This window comes from Lycorma delicatula, chromosome 3 (genome assembly GCF_047948215.1).
Source record: "Lycorma delicatula isolate Av1 chromosome 3, ASM4794821v1, whole genome shotgun sequence".
In the NCBI taxonomy this organism is placed as follows: Eukaryota; Metazoa; Arthropoda; class Insecta; order Hemiptera; family Fulgoridae; genus Lycorma; species Lycorma delicatula.
Genome location: NC_134457.1, coordinates 103648792 through 103668306, shown reverse-complemented (window position 1 = coordinate 103668306; position 19515 = coordinate 103648792). Strand labels below are relative to the sequence as shown.

The 19515-nt window shown below is 28.1% G+C and overlaps 1 protein-coding gene and 1 long non-coding RNA gene across 3 annotated transcripts in view; one reads left to right on the top strand and one right to left on the bottom strand.

The window, feature by feature from the left end:
* LOC142320943 (uncharacterized) overlaps positions 1 to 19515 on the bottom strand; it is a 382023-nt gene that overhangs the window by 176496 nt on the left and 186012 nt on the right. The window lies entirely within an intron of this gene.
* The window catches only part of LOC142320942 (zwei Ig domain protein zig-8-like), a 761401-nt gene that overhangs the window by 578657 nt on the left and 163229 nt on the right, over positions 1 to 19515 (top strand). The window contains exon 4 of the mRNA XM_075358930.1: positions 943 to 1044. Coding sequence (XP_075215045.1) covers positions 943 to 1044 — 102 coding nt within the window. The remainder of the gene's footprint in view (positions 1 to 942; positions 1045 to 19515) is intronic.

The window sequence follows — 19515 nt, the reverse complement described above, 5'->3', positions numbered from 1 at the left end:
GACATCGGCTTTTGCACATACCCTGAGCTCAGAAGAATGATTAAACAAAGAGACATATGGAGAGCTACTGTCAGCCAATTTGCGGATTATAACTAATGTAGATATGTTTATATATATACAGAGTTAACATTTATTAAGTTTGTTTCGTTATTCTACCTTTTTTATATTGTTATAAATTATAAGAAATATTTTCTTATGGGGATGAATTAGATAACAATTTAGTTTTAAACTCTCCTATGAATTATGACACTATTTTTTGACTAACCCTCAGTTTATGTAACATATTCACAAATATATATCACATCTAAATTTAAAAATATTTATTGATATCTTTGAATAATAAAAAGAAAAATAATCGTGATTTTCGGAAAGATTATATCTTATATCGACCTTTTTAATTTTTTCATATTAATTTAAAACATTTTAATTAAGAGACGTTTGATGATTTCAAGTCGAATTAAGCTGTATTACAAAATTTTAAAAAGCACTTTTTTGAGTATTTCTGCAGTCACCAGAATGACCAAAATCAGTTTTTGGTGCTACTGTTTATTTTTACATTGTAGTTAACTATGGTTTATTGAAGTAAGTTACATTAAAAAAAAAAAATAATAATAAATAATAAGCAGAAATGTATTAAGTATTTCGTTTAAAACTGTACCTAATGTGAATTTTGCTTTTCATTTATAATAATATGTTACATGTAAAAACAGTTTAATGCACTGTGAATACTTATAATGTCGCAGAGAATAGTGAAAAGACGACTCACGTAAAGTTTTTAAAAATGTTTTATTACACAATTTGAGGCGATAATCATTGCAAAAGTTATATTTAAAATTAATATAATACTGAATTTCATGAACAAGGATATAAAAAATTTGAAAAAAAATTACATTAATGAAATAAATAACAGTGATTTTTAATTACTTTCTATAATTTTTTTAGGTATCCTGGATTCGACGAAAAGATTATCATCTTCTAACTATCGGTCTGGCAACATATAGCAGCGATGATCGATTTTTTACAACGCACGTCAGAAACGAACAGGTATGTAAAGTGAAGTCACATAACTCAATTTAGTAATTAACAGTTTTTGACTTCCTAAAATTGAAAAATTTAGAAATGGAACAAAACTTAAAAATATCAGTAACATAACTACATAGAAAATTATTACTGAAAGAACAGTACAATAAATAACATCATCTGATATTAATAATAATTCTAATTAAATATTACTCAAAAATTAATATATAATTGAAGTTTCATGAACAAAATTATTTTGAGCCCGTGTTTGATTATTCCGTGGTTGGTTGGTAGAGAGGATTGGTTGAATACACATTCAAAAGCACATACTAACACACACACTACGTAGATGCGCAAAGCACAATTCATCACCTGTTATTGCCACCCCAGCCAGTGCTCATAAATCAACGCACCTGACCCACTCTCGATATATTTTAGACTAACTCTCTTGCCGATCCGCCTTTATAAAAACTATAGATGGAAAAATACAATATTATCACACGTTTAATGGCTACACATCATTTGTTATTTATATATTAATGTTTGCAGATGACTGCAAACCGTTTCATAAAAAAAAACAACGAATAAAATTTACGTTAGGTATATATTTATTGAAAGTTGCGTATTAATAATTTAATGTCTATTACATAATTTTTCTTTCAAAGTTCATAGTATATAAGCTAATTTTTCATGACGGATTTTAGTTTAAAATATAATTTTAAATTATAGACGAAAGAGTAATCTACAGATAAACTTTGATTGAAGGTAAGTATAATTTTAATTTTTAATGCAAATTGGATTTGGACTTTTAATAATTTATTCTAAAGGAGAATTTTATGTATAATTTTTTCTAATAATTATGACAAGTACACTTTTTAAGCAAAATTAACGTTATAATTGGTATTACTGATAACTTCTATTTAAACTTGGGGCGTTTGAATGTTTAATGGTTAACGATTTTTACAAATTTATTTATTAACTAGTATTAAATATTCGTATCAAAGAAAAATATTAATAACCTCTTGGAAAAACATTAACGCGAGGAATGTAACAGACTTTCATGATATGTTCTACTGGTTAATGTAAAGAAGAAAGTTCACATAAAGAAAGTTCAGAAACGCTTCTTTAACGAGTGTCGGGTGGCGAAAGGGTTCTTCCTGATTTCTGCGCCCTAAGTAAAACTAAACTAGACTGCAATTCTTAACTCAAACCAAATTAAGGGATAAATTGAATGGTTTTATATAAAAACTGAGGTAAAATGTGAAAAAAAAATAAATTCCCAAACTGTAGTTTCAGTAGCTTTTGAGAAATATGGGGTAAAAGACAAAAGTTTGGAGTAAAAAAACACACTATTTAATGTTTGGCGTAAAATAAATTTAGTAAATGGGTAAATACATTGAAATATAAAACAAAAATTTTAGAGAATTTGATTTTGAGAAATATAGTATGAATAAAAAGTTCACTGAAACTAAATACAAAGGTAAGAATTGTGAATTTTATTAAAAACAAAACATATTTAAATGTGTTGGATCTTAACTAGGTGTTAAAAAAAAAACAATTTTTTTAATATTGCAAAGATGAGAGGGTGATTCTCTGAGGTGGACCACTCCTGATGACTGACCGGGGATACCCTGAGTTCGCGGGTAATAAAAAAAAGACCGAGATCCGGCTGGATCCCTCCCTAGGGAGGGGGTACGGTTAGAGGCAGGCATATAAAAGACCCAGTCCCGGCCTATTGGGTGAACGACCCCCGCGGGGAACGGCATAGCCGGGTCCCGCGGGGTCTCGGTATGCTAGAGGTAAAGGTAACCTCTGAGGGTGTGCAATGCATTAGCTAGTCGACCCTCCTAGGTATGGGGAAAAAAAATATTACAAAGAAATTTATTAGGCGTTGTTAGATTATGACACACATGAACTATTCTATTCACTTACTAAAATATTTATTGCAGTTCCAATGCATAAAAAAACATTAACTGCTGCAATCTGCTGTTAGTATTGCCAAATTATGAAATAAATTATTTCAAGGAAATTTAGTTAAAATTAATTTTTAATTAGTTTTAATGATGTCTAATAAGTTGTTTTTTTCATTCTTTCTTTTAGTAAATTCGGTTGTTTATGTTTTTTAAATATTTAATTTTTTTGCTTTGTAACATTGAAATGTTTGTTTCGTTTAATACTTAATTAAAATCTGCCATATTTTGATGTTTTGTTTTTAATAAACTTTACAATTTGGGTTTTTCTATATAGTTTTTGTGGAGTTTATTCAAATCATTTTACTTAAACTAAAATTATCTCCAGTTTTGTATAAAATATTTACTGTTTATTACACACTAACAATGTTATTTTACGCCAAAAATAAAACAGTGAGTGTTCGAGCTTAATCTTTTGTCTTTTATCCCAGATTTTTCAATAACTACTGAATATAATATTTTATATTCTGGGTAATATTTCATTTATTTTCTGATAAAATGAATTACTAAATTTAGACCAAGAATGTTAGTTTGGCTTAAATTTACAGAAGGTGCAGAAATCAGGGAAAAATATTTCGTTAGCGGATACTTGCCAATAAATATTTTCCAAACTTTGTTTTTATGAACTTTCTTCTTCTTTATTTTTATCCCTAGAATATTTCCTGAGTTTTCGTGTTACATTATTTGTGAATAATTCTGTACATGTAAATATATTTATGTGGAGGAATTTGTAGTAGAAAGTAAAGGTTTCTTGAGTTTTACATTAAACACGAACACGATATTTACGTACATTTTTCCTAGTAATTTCAATTTAACATTTAAAATTTTTACGCAATTTTAAAAATTTACTTATAAGCTATCTAATGAACCAAAGACTTACGGTAAAATATAAGTGCATGTCCAATCAAATAATAATTACGATATTAAATAAATAACATAACGTTCCTTATGTTACCTTCAAAATAGATATTAAAGGTTCTTACATCAAATAAATTAATTTTTCCAAACGTTTTTTCAGTAACGATAATGAAAATAAATTAAAAATAGCATTTTTAATAGTAATTATGACAATCATTTCAAGGTAATAATGTTAATTAAAAAAAAACTAAAACTTATAAATGAAAGGAATTTTTTTATTGTATTATAATACAATAAAAAATTTCCTTTCATTTACTTAGAGTACGTGACTTGGAATGAGACAAAACACACATCAAAAACTGAATAGAAACGTTAAAACTTAACAGGCTTCCTAAGTTGTGGGCGCACTCGAACCAGGTGTCAGTGTATCACTGCAACACACCTGGTTCGAGTGCGACAGGTGGATTTCTTTCCGGTCCCGGCTCTTGGTGGCAATCGCGCCAGATGTGGTCGTAAGCCACATGCTCCGCTCTCGGGAAGGATGGACCGAGGTGGCTAAGTTGGCCGCTTGCATACTAACCCAAAAATGATATAATGAGAGTTTGTGATTGTTTTTTTTTCTGCTTCATGGCTCTATTATCTGCTTGCCGCTGGACATTTTGTTCCTGGTCTGTGCCTTCTGTGATTTTATTTATCTTCTTGTGTTTATTTCCAGTATTAAAGCAGTAGTGTTTACTGCTGCTTTTCATCTGTATCATGTATTATGTTTTTTATGATCTGATTTTTATCGTTTGTTTGATCTTCTTGTATTATGTCTCGTGTTTTAATTTTTTCTTTGTGATTCACTTTCTTGTGTTAATTAGCTGAGTTATGTATTTTTTTTGTCTGTTTGTTATGTATTTTGTTTTTCAGGGTGCCAAAAAACAGTGGGTTTTCGTGATATGCTTATTGTGAATTGTTGTTTTGAGGCGTGTTTCGTTTATGCGTATCTTATTACCTTTACGATTCCTGTGTGTGTTTTTCTCTGCAATGCCAGAGGGAAAAAAACATCTGAAGCGTAGCGACGTGTAGGGCCAGGTAGGCAACTTCCTTGCTTAGGACATCATGGTTCGCAAGAGCGGATGAGTTGGGGTGCTTCTGATAATGGCATGGGGGAACCCTGCAATGTGATAAGGTGAGAGTAAGGAGAAGGGTATGCGCAATGCATGTCTGGATCCTGAGAGGATAAGAACGGGGACGGGCAGCCCTTCTGAGGAAGGGAGTCTTGGCTGCGCAAAAGAGGGAATCGAGGCGTCCTTGTTTACGTCCACAAGGATGGTGGCCTTTAATTTGGGCCAAGCTAGATGGGCAGACTGCTGACATGACACCTTGAGGCGACTGAGTTATGTCTAACCGGCGGGGATCGGTTGCCTTAGGGTGTTTAAAAAGAGGGAAAAAGTCCTCTTAAGCTAAAAATACAAGGAAATGAGTTTTGAAATGAAAAAAAAAATCTAATGCCTTCTTTATTATCTGAATAAACTTTTACAACATTAAATCCAACTAAGAGAAGCTAATATTCAATTCTAAGAGTGAAAATTCATTTTAACCCCAAAATAAGCGAGGTAGTAGAATTAATTGATAATAAATTCAAAGAAAGCTTCGTTGTGCTTACCGTGAAATTTCATACTACTTACCTGCATCACTACGAAAATGTTAAGAATGACTGTAAAAGATAGTGCAAAGCAAGAGATTAACTTATCTTTTTTTTTCACACAAACGATATAATACGTACACTATATTCTATTTGGGAAACCGTATTTATGAATGAATGTGCTAACTTGGTCGAGTAGGTTGAGTACAACATGGTTGGTTGTTGATCCCGATGGGACAACCAACTTTCGTTCTCTAAATAACGACTAGACACTTTAGAAACATTTTCACTTGAGCAAAAAAATACTTTAAAGAGAATTTTTATCAGTTTGTATTTATTATTTAATATTTTTTTATAATTTCCAGCGTCAACTATCATCAGTACTGATATAAAAAATACCCTGATTATAAATAGTAATTGTCAGTGTATTATAAGTTATATATAATTATAAGCAACATCACAGAAAATGTAAATTTTTGCTTAACTTAAGGACAACATAAAAACATCAAGTATGATTTGATGTGACAGTTTTTTATCGATAAGAAAATACAAAACCCTAATAGAATATCACGCATGTATTACGTATAAAAAATTAGAAATGGTAAACATAGGCTCAGTAGTTATATTTGGGTTATCTAAATTAGTGTTTGCCGTGGTTATAACAGAGTGGAGGTGATAGTATGCTATGATAAGTCATCGCAGATATCAAGCAAATCGTCGCTGTACTCTCTCTCCAAATCTGCGCCCCAACTGAGCTTTATAAACTTTGAGTAAAATTAAAAAAGAAAATTAACAAATTTTATTTTAAATTTAATTATTTTTTAAAATTAATTAATGTTTTTTTTTGTTTTTTTTTTAATTAACCCCTTTCAAAGCGCAAATGCGGTATCGTCATGCATTTCAATCATGATTAATACTCTATTAAAAATCTAGAAAAGAAAAACTGCGAAAGTATAATCTTTAAGCTTTTTTAGAAATGCATATCAGTTCCAAGACTAATAAAAAGAATAGTCATAGATGAAGTAATGCAAAATTTAAAAATACATTTATATATTTTTACTTATTAAAAAACTATTTTATTTGTTAAATAGATAAAATAAAAAAATAAAATTAAAATCGAACCCCTATAAGAATTTTTTTCTTTAGAAATTTATAGAAAATATTTTTAATAATATTATACTCGTATGCATAGATTACTGATCTAAAACGTTTATATCATTTTAAACTTTTTTTTTTACTTACTTTGAACTGAAATTTCATGATTAAACTTTCAAAACTACTAACAACTGAAAAATTTAAATTGTATTACCACACCTATTTTATTTTTATACAATTTATTATTTGCAATATGAACCGAGTTAAAATTTAACGGGTCATGATGAAACGCTTATAGAATAATATGGAAAACTTTCAATTCGTATTAAAATCTGGTATTATTTTAAAGTAGAAATAGTAAAGTCTGTATTAGAAAAGCTTTAGAATATTATATGAATAAGTTATTGATTTTACATAAATTACACTCTATTATATCGAAAGTTTCTTCTTATAAATAAGTTAATTTATCTAAAGACTATATGTATTATACGTATAAATAAGATATATTTTGAATATAAATAATTTAATTATGAAATATAAACAAAGTAAATATAATAAAGTCAAGTACATCAAAATCAATAATGTAACTAAATACAACTTCAGAAGTACAAATCATACTCCACAACATGAATCATGTTACACCATTATTATTATTCATTTTCTATGATGTTACTTATCAAATATAAACAAAGTAAATATAATAGTTAAGTACCTCAAAATCAATAATGTAACTAAATACATATTCAGTAGTACAAATCATACTCCACAACATGATTCATTTTTCACCACTATTTTTTCTACTTTCTAAAAGCTTCATAGTAATGTTAAAAGTGTAAACAATTAAATCAATTATTATTTACTAATTCCAACTGTTATATTTTTAAGTTATAAAAATGGTAACTTATATAGGATATCCTCGGGAGTACCCAAAGAAATTTATTTCTCATTCTTTTACTATCTAAAATTGTAATATAACAAGAATAAGTTAGGTAATTTTCTTTCATTGTTATGATAACTGTATTATATACATTATTATAACACATATTTCCATATATAGCTGTGAATATTTTTTTACGTCTATATAAGTGTGTTTATTTTATTTTAAGTTTACAAGAATTCTTATTAAGCTTCAGCATAGTTTTGTAAGAAATATGTACTTTGTAAATGATGAAATTAAGAATATTATTGTATATTCAGTATCACTTTTTTTATTACAAAGGAAAATATGATAATGTTATTAATATGACGTTTCTTCAAATATTGTAAGTCAAAATTCAACATTATTTTTTCCATCACGTCTACCCCTGTACTATCTGGGTTGAAGGGACAACCCTTTCCCCGGGTTGTTCCTCATTTATATCCAGTATATTCAACATCATACACTATAGGTGAAACCAAATCAACCGGTTCAGCGATTTTTAATATTAATCATCAATTTCAGTGAACAGATGAGTGTGGGTAGTTTTTCCAAAATAAGGTGTAGATAACAGTTTTTTTTCTTGTTTGGAACTGTTAGATGTGCAAAATTTCATAACAATCGAAATAAAATTGTAGATTTTTTAAAAAGAAAAACATTTTTTTCACAAACATATTTTTGACCGCAAACATTATTTTTTCAATTTATAAACGAAGATAAATTAAATGCTATTCATAAATGTATGTTCAGGAAAATTAAAAAAAAAAAAAATTTCTTACATCAGTGAAATGTTACTATGAAATGTAAATATGTTACCGACTTCTCATCCCGATATTTTCAGTTTCTTTAGGAAAATATATTTAGCAATACATTTTTACGAAATATTTATAATTCTTTACTTTTTTTATTTTAAGGAATAAAAAACTGACTCATTTCTTCAGAGACCTTTCCATAAAAAGTAAATAATATCAATAAATTTACAAAAAAATAATTATTGTTTAATGTTACTTTACATACTTTATTAAATTTAATAACTAATATTGTTTTAATTCTTTCAATTCTCTAGCCCTCAATGTATTTCCAACGTACAGAATACGCTGAATTAAAATTAGAAATAATTACAATTTTTTAATTAAAAATAATAAATACGGTAAGTAAAAATTCATGGATTAAATAAAACGGAAACCATATAATCGTTTCTAATAATTTTATTAGTTCTCTATTAAAAATATATAATATACACTACATTTATCTTTATTAAAGCATACAAGCTATCTCTCACAACAAAGTTTTAATGAGCTTATAAAATTTTCTACTACTATATAAAGCTAATTTTTAATTTATATAAAGCATTGTTTGTCGATAAAAGGATAAATTTAATCTGTTTTATTACTCTCTATTTTCCAGTTTTTTATATAAATTTGTAATTTAAAAATCATATAAAATGCATAAAAATATTTCAGGTATTCCAATTTTGTTGGTAACTGATATTAACAAATCGGTACGCATAGAGGTGGATTAATAAAACCATTCCTATTATGACTGGCAGACTATGTTTGCGATCCGTCTCGATAAAACTTGGAATCAAAAATGATAACAAAATAAAATCTACATTCAAATAAGAAATTAAGTATGTGTTAGAAAAACATTATGCGTTACATTAATATCGTAATCGCTCATAATATTTCACATATAATTTTATAATATTTGTACGTGACGCGTTAGCTTCAGCATATCTGAAAAATAAATAATAAGCGCCTACCAGTAACCGAATGGAAAATCTGTTTACATCAGTTACAGACATAATTGGAATGAATAACAAGTCCGAGTTTCATTCATATTCTTTCTTGGGAGTAATTAATTGACTATGCTAATTTCTGTGGTAACTAATTTCTACGGTGAAACACAATAATGATAATGCATATAAAAAGGTATATCACCTGATATTAGGTGATTTGATATGCTGATTCGCAACAGTATGTTAGGTTCGTTGAAGACAGTAATTCGAAACTAACTAATTCCTCAATTTTCTTTATAAACTTCTAATGGTATGCTTATTATTCACATTTGTCAGTTTTGAAGCGAGTTGTTTTAATATCAGGAGACTATATTTTGTTTTATTAACTTAACATTCAAAACAGTAGTGTTAGATATAATAAATCTACATTTATATTATTAAATATACTTTTCACTTAGGATTTGAATGTAATTTAATATTTAAATTAATAAAGAATATCAAATAATATCACAATTAATTCATATTGTATTTGATGAATTTTTTATTCATTTAATAAAAATATATATAACGTTAACGTTAACGTTAATTTATTATAATAAATTAACGTCAACGTAAAACTCAATTTTCAGACAAATCTTAAATAAATGGGTTTGTTTAAAGTATCAGATTGTCATTTTATTACTGTTTTGAACCACAAACAAATACATAGAAAAATGAAAAAAGTTATGACTTAAAAAAAATTTAAGATAAACTTGTTTTTAATAAATAAGTAATTTTATAACAAAATATGTATGTATAAATGAAAGGCTTTAGCTTATCTTATTTAGTTTACTCATAATACACTGAAATAGATTATGAAATTAAGAAAATAATAAATTAGGTTATAAGGTTCACTTTTTAAATTTTAAGAGAAGTTTACTTTTGTCTTCAGATAACTTAATTTAAAATTTGTAACTGACCTACTTCACATCATAACAAAATGATGGAATACATTTGGTAAATTTTTTATTTAAAATTTTCATTCAATTTGTTCTCTTTACATAATGTTCTGTTTATAGATGACAAAAGAGAAAAGTAATTTCAACGAAATTTGTGTCAAAATCCTTAAAAAATAAAACACAATACTTAAATTGGTACAAGCGATCTTTAAATAAAATTAAAAACTATGATACTACAACGAAAATAATCAAAATAAACTTCTGAAAATAGGTATACCACGTAAAATACAAAAATATTTTTTTTTATATGCAAAAATCATATAATAGAGAATAGTAAAAATAAATAAATAAAACGCAAAACACAAACCTTAAACCATGCTTATATTTAATTTAAGTTTTATTTTTTCACGCTAGTTACCATTCAACTATCTAATTACGAAAAAATAAATTTATTTACTGGGATAGGATTTTATTTTCAAAACCAAAAAAATACTTGGGGATTTATAAAAAAAATTTCCACGAATAAGCATCTAAAAATATAACTTTTTGGACTTCAATTAACCCCTTACACCATCTTCTAATTCACATCAAACGTAATCACAATTGTCACATTTAAAGACTTCAGTATCAGAAAAAATATCTTTCCTATCATTACTATTATTATTATTTATTGCTCTGTACTTATAAGCCCACTACATCATGGCTTCTGCTGTTTTGCTATTACATAAATAAATAATTATTATTCAAATTATTATTATTACTATTCTCCTCTCTTTTGAAAATAAAATCTCAATAAAAATTCTGTTCTATAAATGTGTTTTTATAAATAACGTGCTGAAATACCCAGGATTCCTCTAAATACCAATTATTATTTATTATCTATTACGGGGAAGTTAAAGCTTAGTCAAAATTTCAGTAAAAATTTGTTGTATGTAAATTAATTTAAATTTTATTTAATTTCAATTCTGAACCATCTCAAAATATTTTATTAATATATATGCTTAGTGGAGTAAATAACAAGAAATTTATTCACATAAAATTGAAAATATAAACTACGGTAATAAATATAACATTTTTCCCCTACACCGCTGGACCGAATCTACAGTCAAGCATGACTCGGTGCAGGGCCGTGTCCTTGCGACTCTAACGGGCCTAGCCCCGTGCCAGCAGGTCCGGCATGACAGGTCGGCCCGCCGGTTATGGATCTTCTTATTTTAATTTACCTGTCTGTTACTTCAGAGTTTGGGTAACCGAGCTCGGCTATGCCGTTCCCGGAATCTCGACCCACCCACCGTAGTGGGGCGGGTTTATTAAAAATAAGCCCGCCCAACAGCTCATAGTTTCATCGTTTTTTTATGAAACTTGATTAAAATTCTATTCGATGTAAGTTTCATTACCTGAAATTATCGATACATTCTCAATTAATAAAACAATTAAAAATCCGGTTTCTTGTAAGTTAAGAAAAGGAGTTTTCCCATTCTAAATTAGAAAGAGTAATTCAATTAAAACTTAGTCTACATTTCATTTTCGCCTTTTAAAATGTTTTCATATAAAACATTCTGTGAATAAAAATTAATAAATAATGATTTACCGAAAAAGAAGCGGGTTTAATTTTTTTCATATTAAATTTTTATTTTGGTAAAGTGTTGCCTTTGCGAATAATAGCTAATTGTTTTGCATGAAGAGATTAACATGTCTTTCATTCGTATATAGTCAAATATATATATATATATAAAATCAAGATTTTAACTTTTAATATTTCTAGTTAAGAAAACATTCATTCTGTAAGAACCGTTAAAAACGGTTTAACACTCAAGTCTAATCCCGTAAAAATAGTAAACCCAAATTGGGCTTTTCCTACAACTTATTCGGATACATCGAACTATTTAATTTAGTATATTATTTATATATAAACGTGAAAATTAAACACATTTTTGGCAACTCTCAGATGAATAGTTAAAAATATTCATTATTACAAAAAAAAATTACTCGCAGACCTTTAAAAAAAATATAAGTGGAAAATATTAACACAACTTTTTAAACCAATAAAAGAATTAAATATAGTTTTGTTTTCTAAGTATCCTTAGCAGAAACCTTACAGCAATTTCTTTGGGAACATGATCTAATCAGAAACTTAAACTATACCTTTCGTTTCCTGAAGTACATCGAAATAATTAATGAAACTCTGTTGATAAATTTATACCCTAAACCAGTGATTCCCAAACTGTACGCTTTGACGCTCTGGTGAGCCGCGAGAGGCCCCATACAATCGCAGAAGTACTCATTCTACTGGCTGCTGTAGGTATGTTGAATATTATGAACCGTGAGTCTGCTGGGAAACTACTTTCTAAAGTGTCTTTGTCAAATAAAACTATCAGCCGCTGAATATACCTCATAGAGAAGGACTTCAATGATTAAGGAAGACATTTAGCTTGCAAATGGATGAAGCCACAGATAATAATAATGGTACTCACTTTATTTGCTACCTAGGGTTGGAAATGGCAATGACATAGTAGAAATCCTCCTCTTTAAAAGTATCACTGCTACTGAAAAGGCTCAAGACTTGTTCGAGATTCTTAGTACTTTTGTAATCGAAAAGTGTTTTTTTTTATGTCTCTAATGATGGCGCTCGTTTTATGATCATCTTTTAGGCGGGATTGCAGGCTTTCATTCGAACCAAAGCCCCTGAAGTACTTTGGACCCACTGCGTTATTCATAGGGATCACTTGCGTCAAAATATCTAAGTCCTACAAGAACTAGGTTTTAGAAATAAAGGTAATGTCGTAAGCATTATAAAAATTCAAGCATTTACGGAAACACATTTCAATAAACTATGCGAGGATATGGGTACCAAACACATAACTTTGCTGTAGTACACCACTTTGCGATGGCTTTCTCGTGGCAATGTCTTGTCTCATACGTTTGAATTGCAACAACAATCTTTTTTCTTAAAAAGAAGGAAAAGAAGCATATAGAACATCTTGTGATTGAAGTTTTGTTGGTAAAACTAGATATTATATGTATGTGAAACTTTTAAAAAGGTGAATGCCCTGAATCAAGCCCTACAGAGAAGCAACATGCCCCTTTAAACTCGATTGAGATATTTTTTGCTTTTGTAAAAACACGTAGGCTATGGAAAGGGAAAATGAATGAAGGTGGAGGTAAGGAATGATTCCTCCCTTGTTTCAAATATACTTGACTTCCAATGGAGTTGATTTCTGTCGAGGTATGAAATTCATTTTTGAAAAACCACTTATCGTAATTTTTTATCACCTGTTTTTAGAAATATTTTCAAAATGGTAATTTCGATAAATTTTAATGATTCAAGCTTCATTTAATGCTACAGTTCCATCTAAATTTACTATTGCAGAAAAAAAGAGTTTTATTGAGTTGTAACAATACATTGAAAATAAAATTTAGGAGCATGGAATTAACTGAACTTTGGGTGTCAGTACAAGGTGAATAACCGTTGCGAATCAGCAGAAAAAATCTCAGTGAATTTTAATTCCATTTGTGACTTCTTATTTTTGCGAAGTTTAGTGCGAAGCTCTTTCTCGGTTACTGTGATAAGATCTAAGTATCGCACAAAAATTAATGAAGTGAAATAAATGAGATTACTGTGTTTAATTTCACGATATGAGAAAATGTGCTGCGATCAATTTGCCATCCATCCCATTAATTATTTAAATTAGTTGAATTTGTTCAATTACTTCTTTTTATCTTTAGTGTGTTTCTTTTTTCACCTAAAAATTGCAAAAAATTATTGGATATTTCGAAAAGCGTTCTTGTTAGGATTTGAGATATTCGCCTTGATTTAGGGCGTCTGAATTTAGTAAGGGCACTGAGAATCGATAACGTATAGAAACCATTGCATTAAGGTTTAATCAAAATTGAATAATTTTGTAAGTTTTAACAGAACCAATTACATTGAACGAGATGTTCCTGAGTTTAAAAAAAAAATCTATAATAACAGAATCAATATTAGCACATGAATATTCAATTTTTTATGCAAAGATTCTGATTATAACTAGCAAAGTAACCAAAAATAAACTAAAGATGAAGATAAGAACAAAAGACAAATTTATGGGAGACGTTTCATCCATCGTATTCTTCATGATTTATCAAATTATATTTTTGCAGTGTTTTTTTATTTAAAAGCAATATAATTAATAAGAATTCTATATATAAAAAAAAGAATATAATAAAATAAATTCCGTTTATGTTTGTTTTTATAATCTAACAAAATATTAAGCAAAAAAATTAGACAGCATGCGCTTAAAAAATTTAAAAAAAAATAATTTAAAAAAAATTGCTAATAACTAATTAACAATTCTTTTTTAAATTCAAATCGTTATATAAATGTCAGAGGAAATACAAATTACGATTACAGTAATAAACTATTAGAATAATTTAGTACATGCTTAAATCTTAGACAAGTAATTTATAATACAGCTTTCCACACGTAGAAAGCTTCCAAATTCAATTTAATATGTAACACGTATTGACTGCTTCTAGCGTTAAGACAAGCAGTTACAGAGAAATGGATCAATTAGTTCCATTAGTCGAGCTGTCTTTATACAAACTGACACTGATCTATTCAACACATCCGTTCATTTCACAAACCTATTTTGATGTACAGGATTTCAAAAGGATATAATAAAAGGAATACTAGGATGAAATTACTGAATTTATTCCAATATTTCATTCATATTAGAACCTGTTATTCTAGACTATATTTCATTCAATCAACATATCTTAATTTTAATTCTCTCCATTCTGATAAAATACGAGCAAACCTAAAATAAACAATTTTTACTAAAAAAAATTCCTCTAAATTGAACTTCATAAATTTAATTAACTTCTTTTTTAAATAAACAATCTTTTATTTGAACACATTTTTAAACGAAGTTAAAATTAATTTCAATTCATAATTGTTAATTTCAGTACTAAATTTACTGTACTAAATTCTCACTAAATAGAGTACTAAATTCACATTGTAAATTCAGTAACTTAATGATAATTTATATCAAACTTACAAATATCATTGAGTATAGTTTATTGTTTGTTTTTTTATTATAACTTTCGGGAACATTTTTATTCGTACATAAAATTTTAAAACGTATTATATAAATGATGAAATGATAAATGAAAAAATTCGATTGTGTTTTTTCTCAATTCGATTAAGTTAAGATCACTAGCAAGGTAATGAGCCATAATTTTACAAACCAAAATGATCAGCTTTAATGCACCAAAAAAATATTATGGCATACCAATAAATAAATCAAATTTGAATAAAAATAACTAAAAGCCAACTATTTTTAGGTATAAAATATGTATTACCAACAGCTTTATTAAATAGGATACTTCATTCAGACAATATTACAATTACCTAATTTCAGTGTTACAAAAAACAGAAAATAAAAGAAAAAAAAACATTAATAATCTTATTTTTATATGAATATAAAAATAAGATTATTTAGTTTATTCTTTAGCTTTAGTTTTATTCATTGTAGTCATATTAATAAAAAAATTACTTTTTTCTTATTTCCACAATAAACAATTTTTTTTTAGCTTTGATGTTTAAATGAAAATCTACGAGTAAATAAAAATCTGGTATAAGTATCATCAACATCTTCTGTGTAGATTATAATAACAGTATAAAAGTAATCATTGCTATTTTTAATCTTCGGCATGTTTATGGCTAAATTTTCCAGCAGAGTTTAATTTATAACTATATTAAAATTTTCTACTACATACTTCCAGTTTTCTATTTCTATTTCTATTCTCTTGTATAATATATATATTTTATTAATTTCGAATAAGAAAAGAAAGAGAAGAATCTAAATGAGGTTGACAGTATTTAATGTAATAAGATGTTTTTTACATATTCTATATATATATATATATATATATATATATATATATATATATATATGCGTTTGGTACTAAAAGTAAAAGTGTGAAATTTAAATATCCTTATCATTACTGCTGTGTAACCAAAATGGTTTTATGACAGGTTTTAATTTGACATGCATATTTAAGTCGGCATGAAAAAAATTATAATAGATCAATCATGGAGATATTTGTAGCTTTGCAAAAATAAAGTTAAATATAAAATTACACAATCATACAACACAACAGCAATTAATAAAAAAGTAGTTCCATAAAATCAAAAATTTATAAAAAATTGTTGTACTTTTCTAGAGACGTTTTCAGCAACCAGCGGTTTTTATTGTTTATTGTTATGTAATAATGTATTTAGATAATACCCCATTTATAATTTCCTGGCAATGGTTATTTATTCTTATATAGTAGAAAATAATACATGAAAAGTTTGGAAAATTAAAGAAATTGTTATTTTAAAAATGTTATCGGCTACCTTAAATTTACTTTAGCTTCAATCACGCCAAAACCCGTGCATACATATATACTGCTGCCTCATACTGTGCTTTTTATCGATGAGCGCGAGGCTAGCTTGTAAATGTCGGGAAACTTGTAGTCCAACACCTACGTACCTGCGCATGCTTCCTCTCTATCAAGCCAACTAGCCACGCAACACGCTCACCCAGCGGCACTGTGGTCGCTCTACTCGTAAAAGAATCATCGATTTTAAATTGTTTACAGCCGGATTACGGAAAGACAGGCGAAAGAAGAATGAAAAATGAAGATCGATCCGCTATCACGGACCTTGATCCGACCCGAGCGAATCCAGCCGAAATGTGGTAATGAAGGCAGTCCGACTGAAGAGTTTCCTATCTTTATCTCACCAACCACTTATCATCCATTCCTAATTCTTACAATTATATCCTAGCTAACACATGCGACACCATCCGGAAAGGAAAGCACATTGCATCCCCCAAACACTAAGGTCGAAAGTCGCATATCTGCTAGGCCGGATAGCGCTAGCACCGAAAGGAATTCAGAGACTGGTAGAATGACGCCCGAAGAACGAACTTCATGGCCGGCCCAACGTGGGATCTCACGTGAATGTTAGAATTCCGGCCCGAGCAATACCTGGCTGGTCCGGCACAAAGCTCGCTAGTGCCTAGCGTAGCAGGCGTAGTGTTGAACATGGAACTGGACGAGCACCGATTCTCCCTGAAATCGGCGCGTCGATGGAAGACAACTGACGCCGACCCAACACTTCGGGGCTCTGGGGTCCATCCCCATTATTATTTTCACGTAAGAATTATATGTAAATTTTGGGAAGTGTGGTAAAATTTTTGCCAAAGCCAAATCATATTCTTATTATCTATACCTTCAATTATAAGACAAATATAGATTGAAATCGCCCAAATTATCGTAGTAAGTTAATAAATGTATAGAAAGGAACAGCTTAAATTATGGAAAAGTCTTCCCAAGCTTTTACGGAGGGAAAAATTCTGATGTACTTTGATTAATAATTCATCAGCATATATATATATATATGCTGATGAATTATTATATATATATAAACGATTGGTTTTAACCAATTACACCCTCTTGGATGAAAAGGATGAATTGGTGATGGGAAAATATGATACAGACGACCCTTTCACTGAATCGTACTTCTGAAAAATATTCCACGTGTTATGCTACGTATTCGACACGTAGTATATACCAGCAAACAATTTATATATTAGACGTATACGTTATAAGTTTAACGTATTCGTTATATTTTTACCAGCTTAAATGTTATATAACTAATAATATACCAAGCAGCTCAAATGTTAGCTATCAAACAAATATTTGCTCTTTACGGTAATTTAAATTATAAAAATTTGTTTCGATGTATAATTAAAAAAATCCCATTCGTAGGTATTAGTGTGAAATTTTGAATTCGTTTATATTATTGATAGTGAATTTATTTTTAATTTTGTTTAAACTCTATATAAATCATTTAAAACGAATTTATCTTTAAACAAAATTCTTCAGAAATTTTTTTAACACAGGAAAAAACTGCTGCATTAATATTATTTTTTATGTCATTTTAAAGCAAAATTTAATACCTAAATATTTTTTTATGGTGCTATTAATTTTTTTATAAAAGTAAATAGATTTTTATTTTATTTATATTGTTTTTTTACTTAACTCTAATTTTAATTATTATTTATACAAATAAATTCTCACTTATTGATTATTATTTAATCCTACTTTTCTCTGTATTGAACGCTTTCATTGAAATCTCGGTTTTGTTAAAAAGGACGAACATAAAAATGTTGAACTAAACAATCATTTTTTAAACACGTATTTAATTCAACATTTTTAAAAATATTTATCTATTTCTACCAAGCAGAGATATCTGAGAATGTACCATAGTAAAGAAGCAAAAAAAAAGCAATAATTAATTAAAAATTATTTTTATAATTAATTATATTCTTCTGGTAGGATACAATTTGTAATGGGTACAATTTAAATAATGGTAATGGTATAATTTCTAGTACTTAGGAAAATAAATTAAAAATATTAATAATAGAATATTAAAACAGAAGAAGCTTAGATTAATCATCAACGACAAAGGAATAGGAAGAATCTTTCCAATATCGCAAAATTAATACATTATACAACAGCAGGAAGAACAGAAATCTTATAAAGCACTAAAACCTTACACCTAATCAACCTCAAAATGTTGCTCAAGATCGAAAGAAGCTTACCAATGAAAATCCATTGACCAAAGATAACAAAGAAATATACAGACTTAAATCTACCAAGGAATCTACGAAAACCAAGAAGACCTAGAACAAGCGATAAGCAAAAGAAGATAGGTTTCTTGAAGCATATGATCAGAATGTATCCAATCAGAATAAATAAACAAATCTTCGGCAAGCTGTGGAATAAGAAAAGCAAGTCAAATAACCCGAAGCAGATGGAAGAGAACCTCAAAAGAATAGGCTTAAAAGGAGATTGTTGTGATAAAGAGAACTTCTCAAGAATAATTTATAATATAAAAGTTCTTGTGACAGAAAAACGTTGGACAGGAAGAAAATGGACAAATGAACAAAATCCAAGTCTTGCCAAAAAATGAGAAACGCGTGGAACAAGTCAATAGAAGCTGGAAGTAAATTTTTTGCGTGGTTTTAAGTTGGCTTTTATTATTATTATTATTAAAATAAATAATAATAAAATAAAGATGTTAAACATAATTTTTTGAATAAAAGTTTTCAGTGAAACATTTTAAATGAAGTATGTTTAACCTAAAAAAAAAAAAACAATCGCTTTCCTGTCAGAGCACTTCTTTTTCTTTTTGTTACATAAAATTATTAGGTATGTTAAAATAAAACTTAGGAACTTCTTCAATAAAATGAAATATAAAAATTAGCTGAAATATTAAAATTTAAATATTCAGAATTATCTTCAATAAAATATTTTAA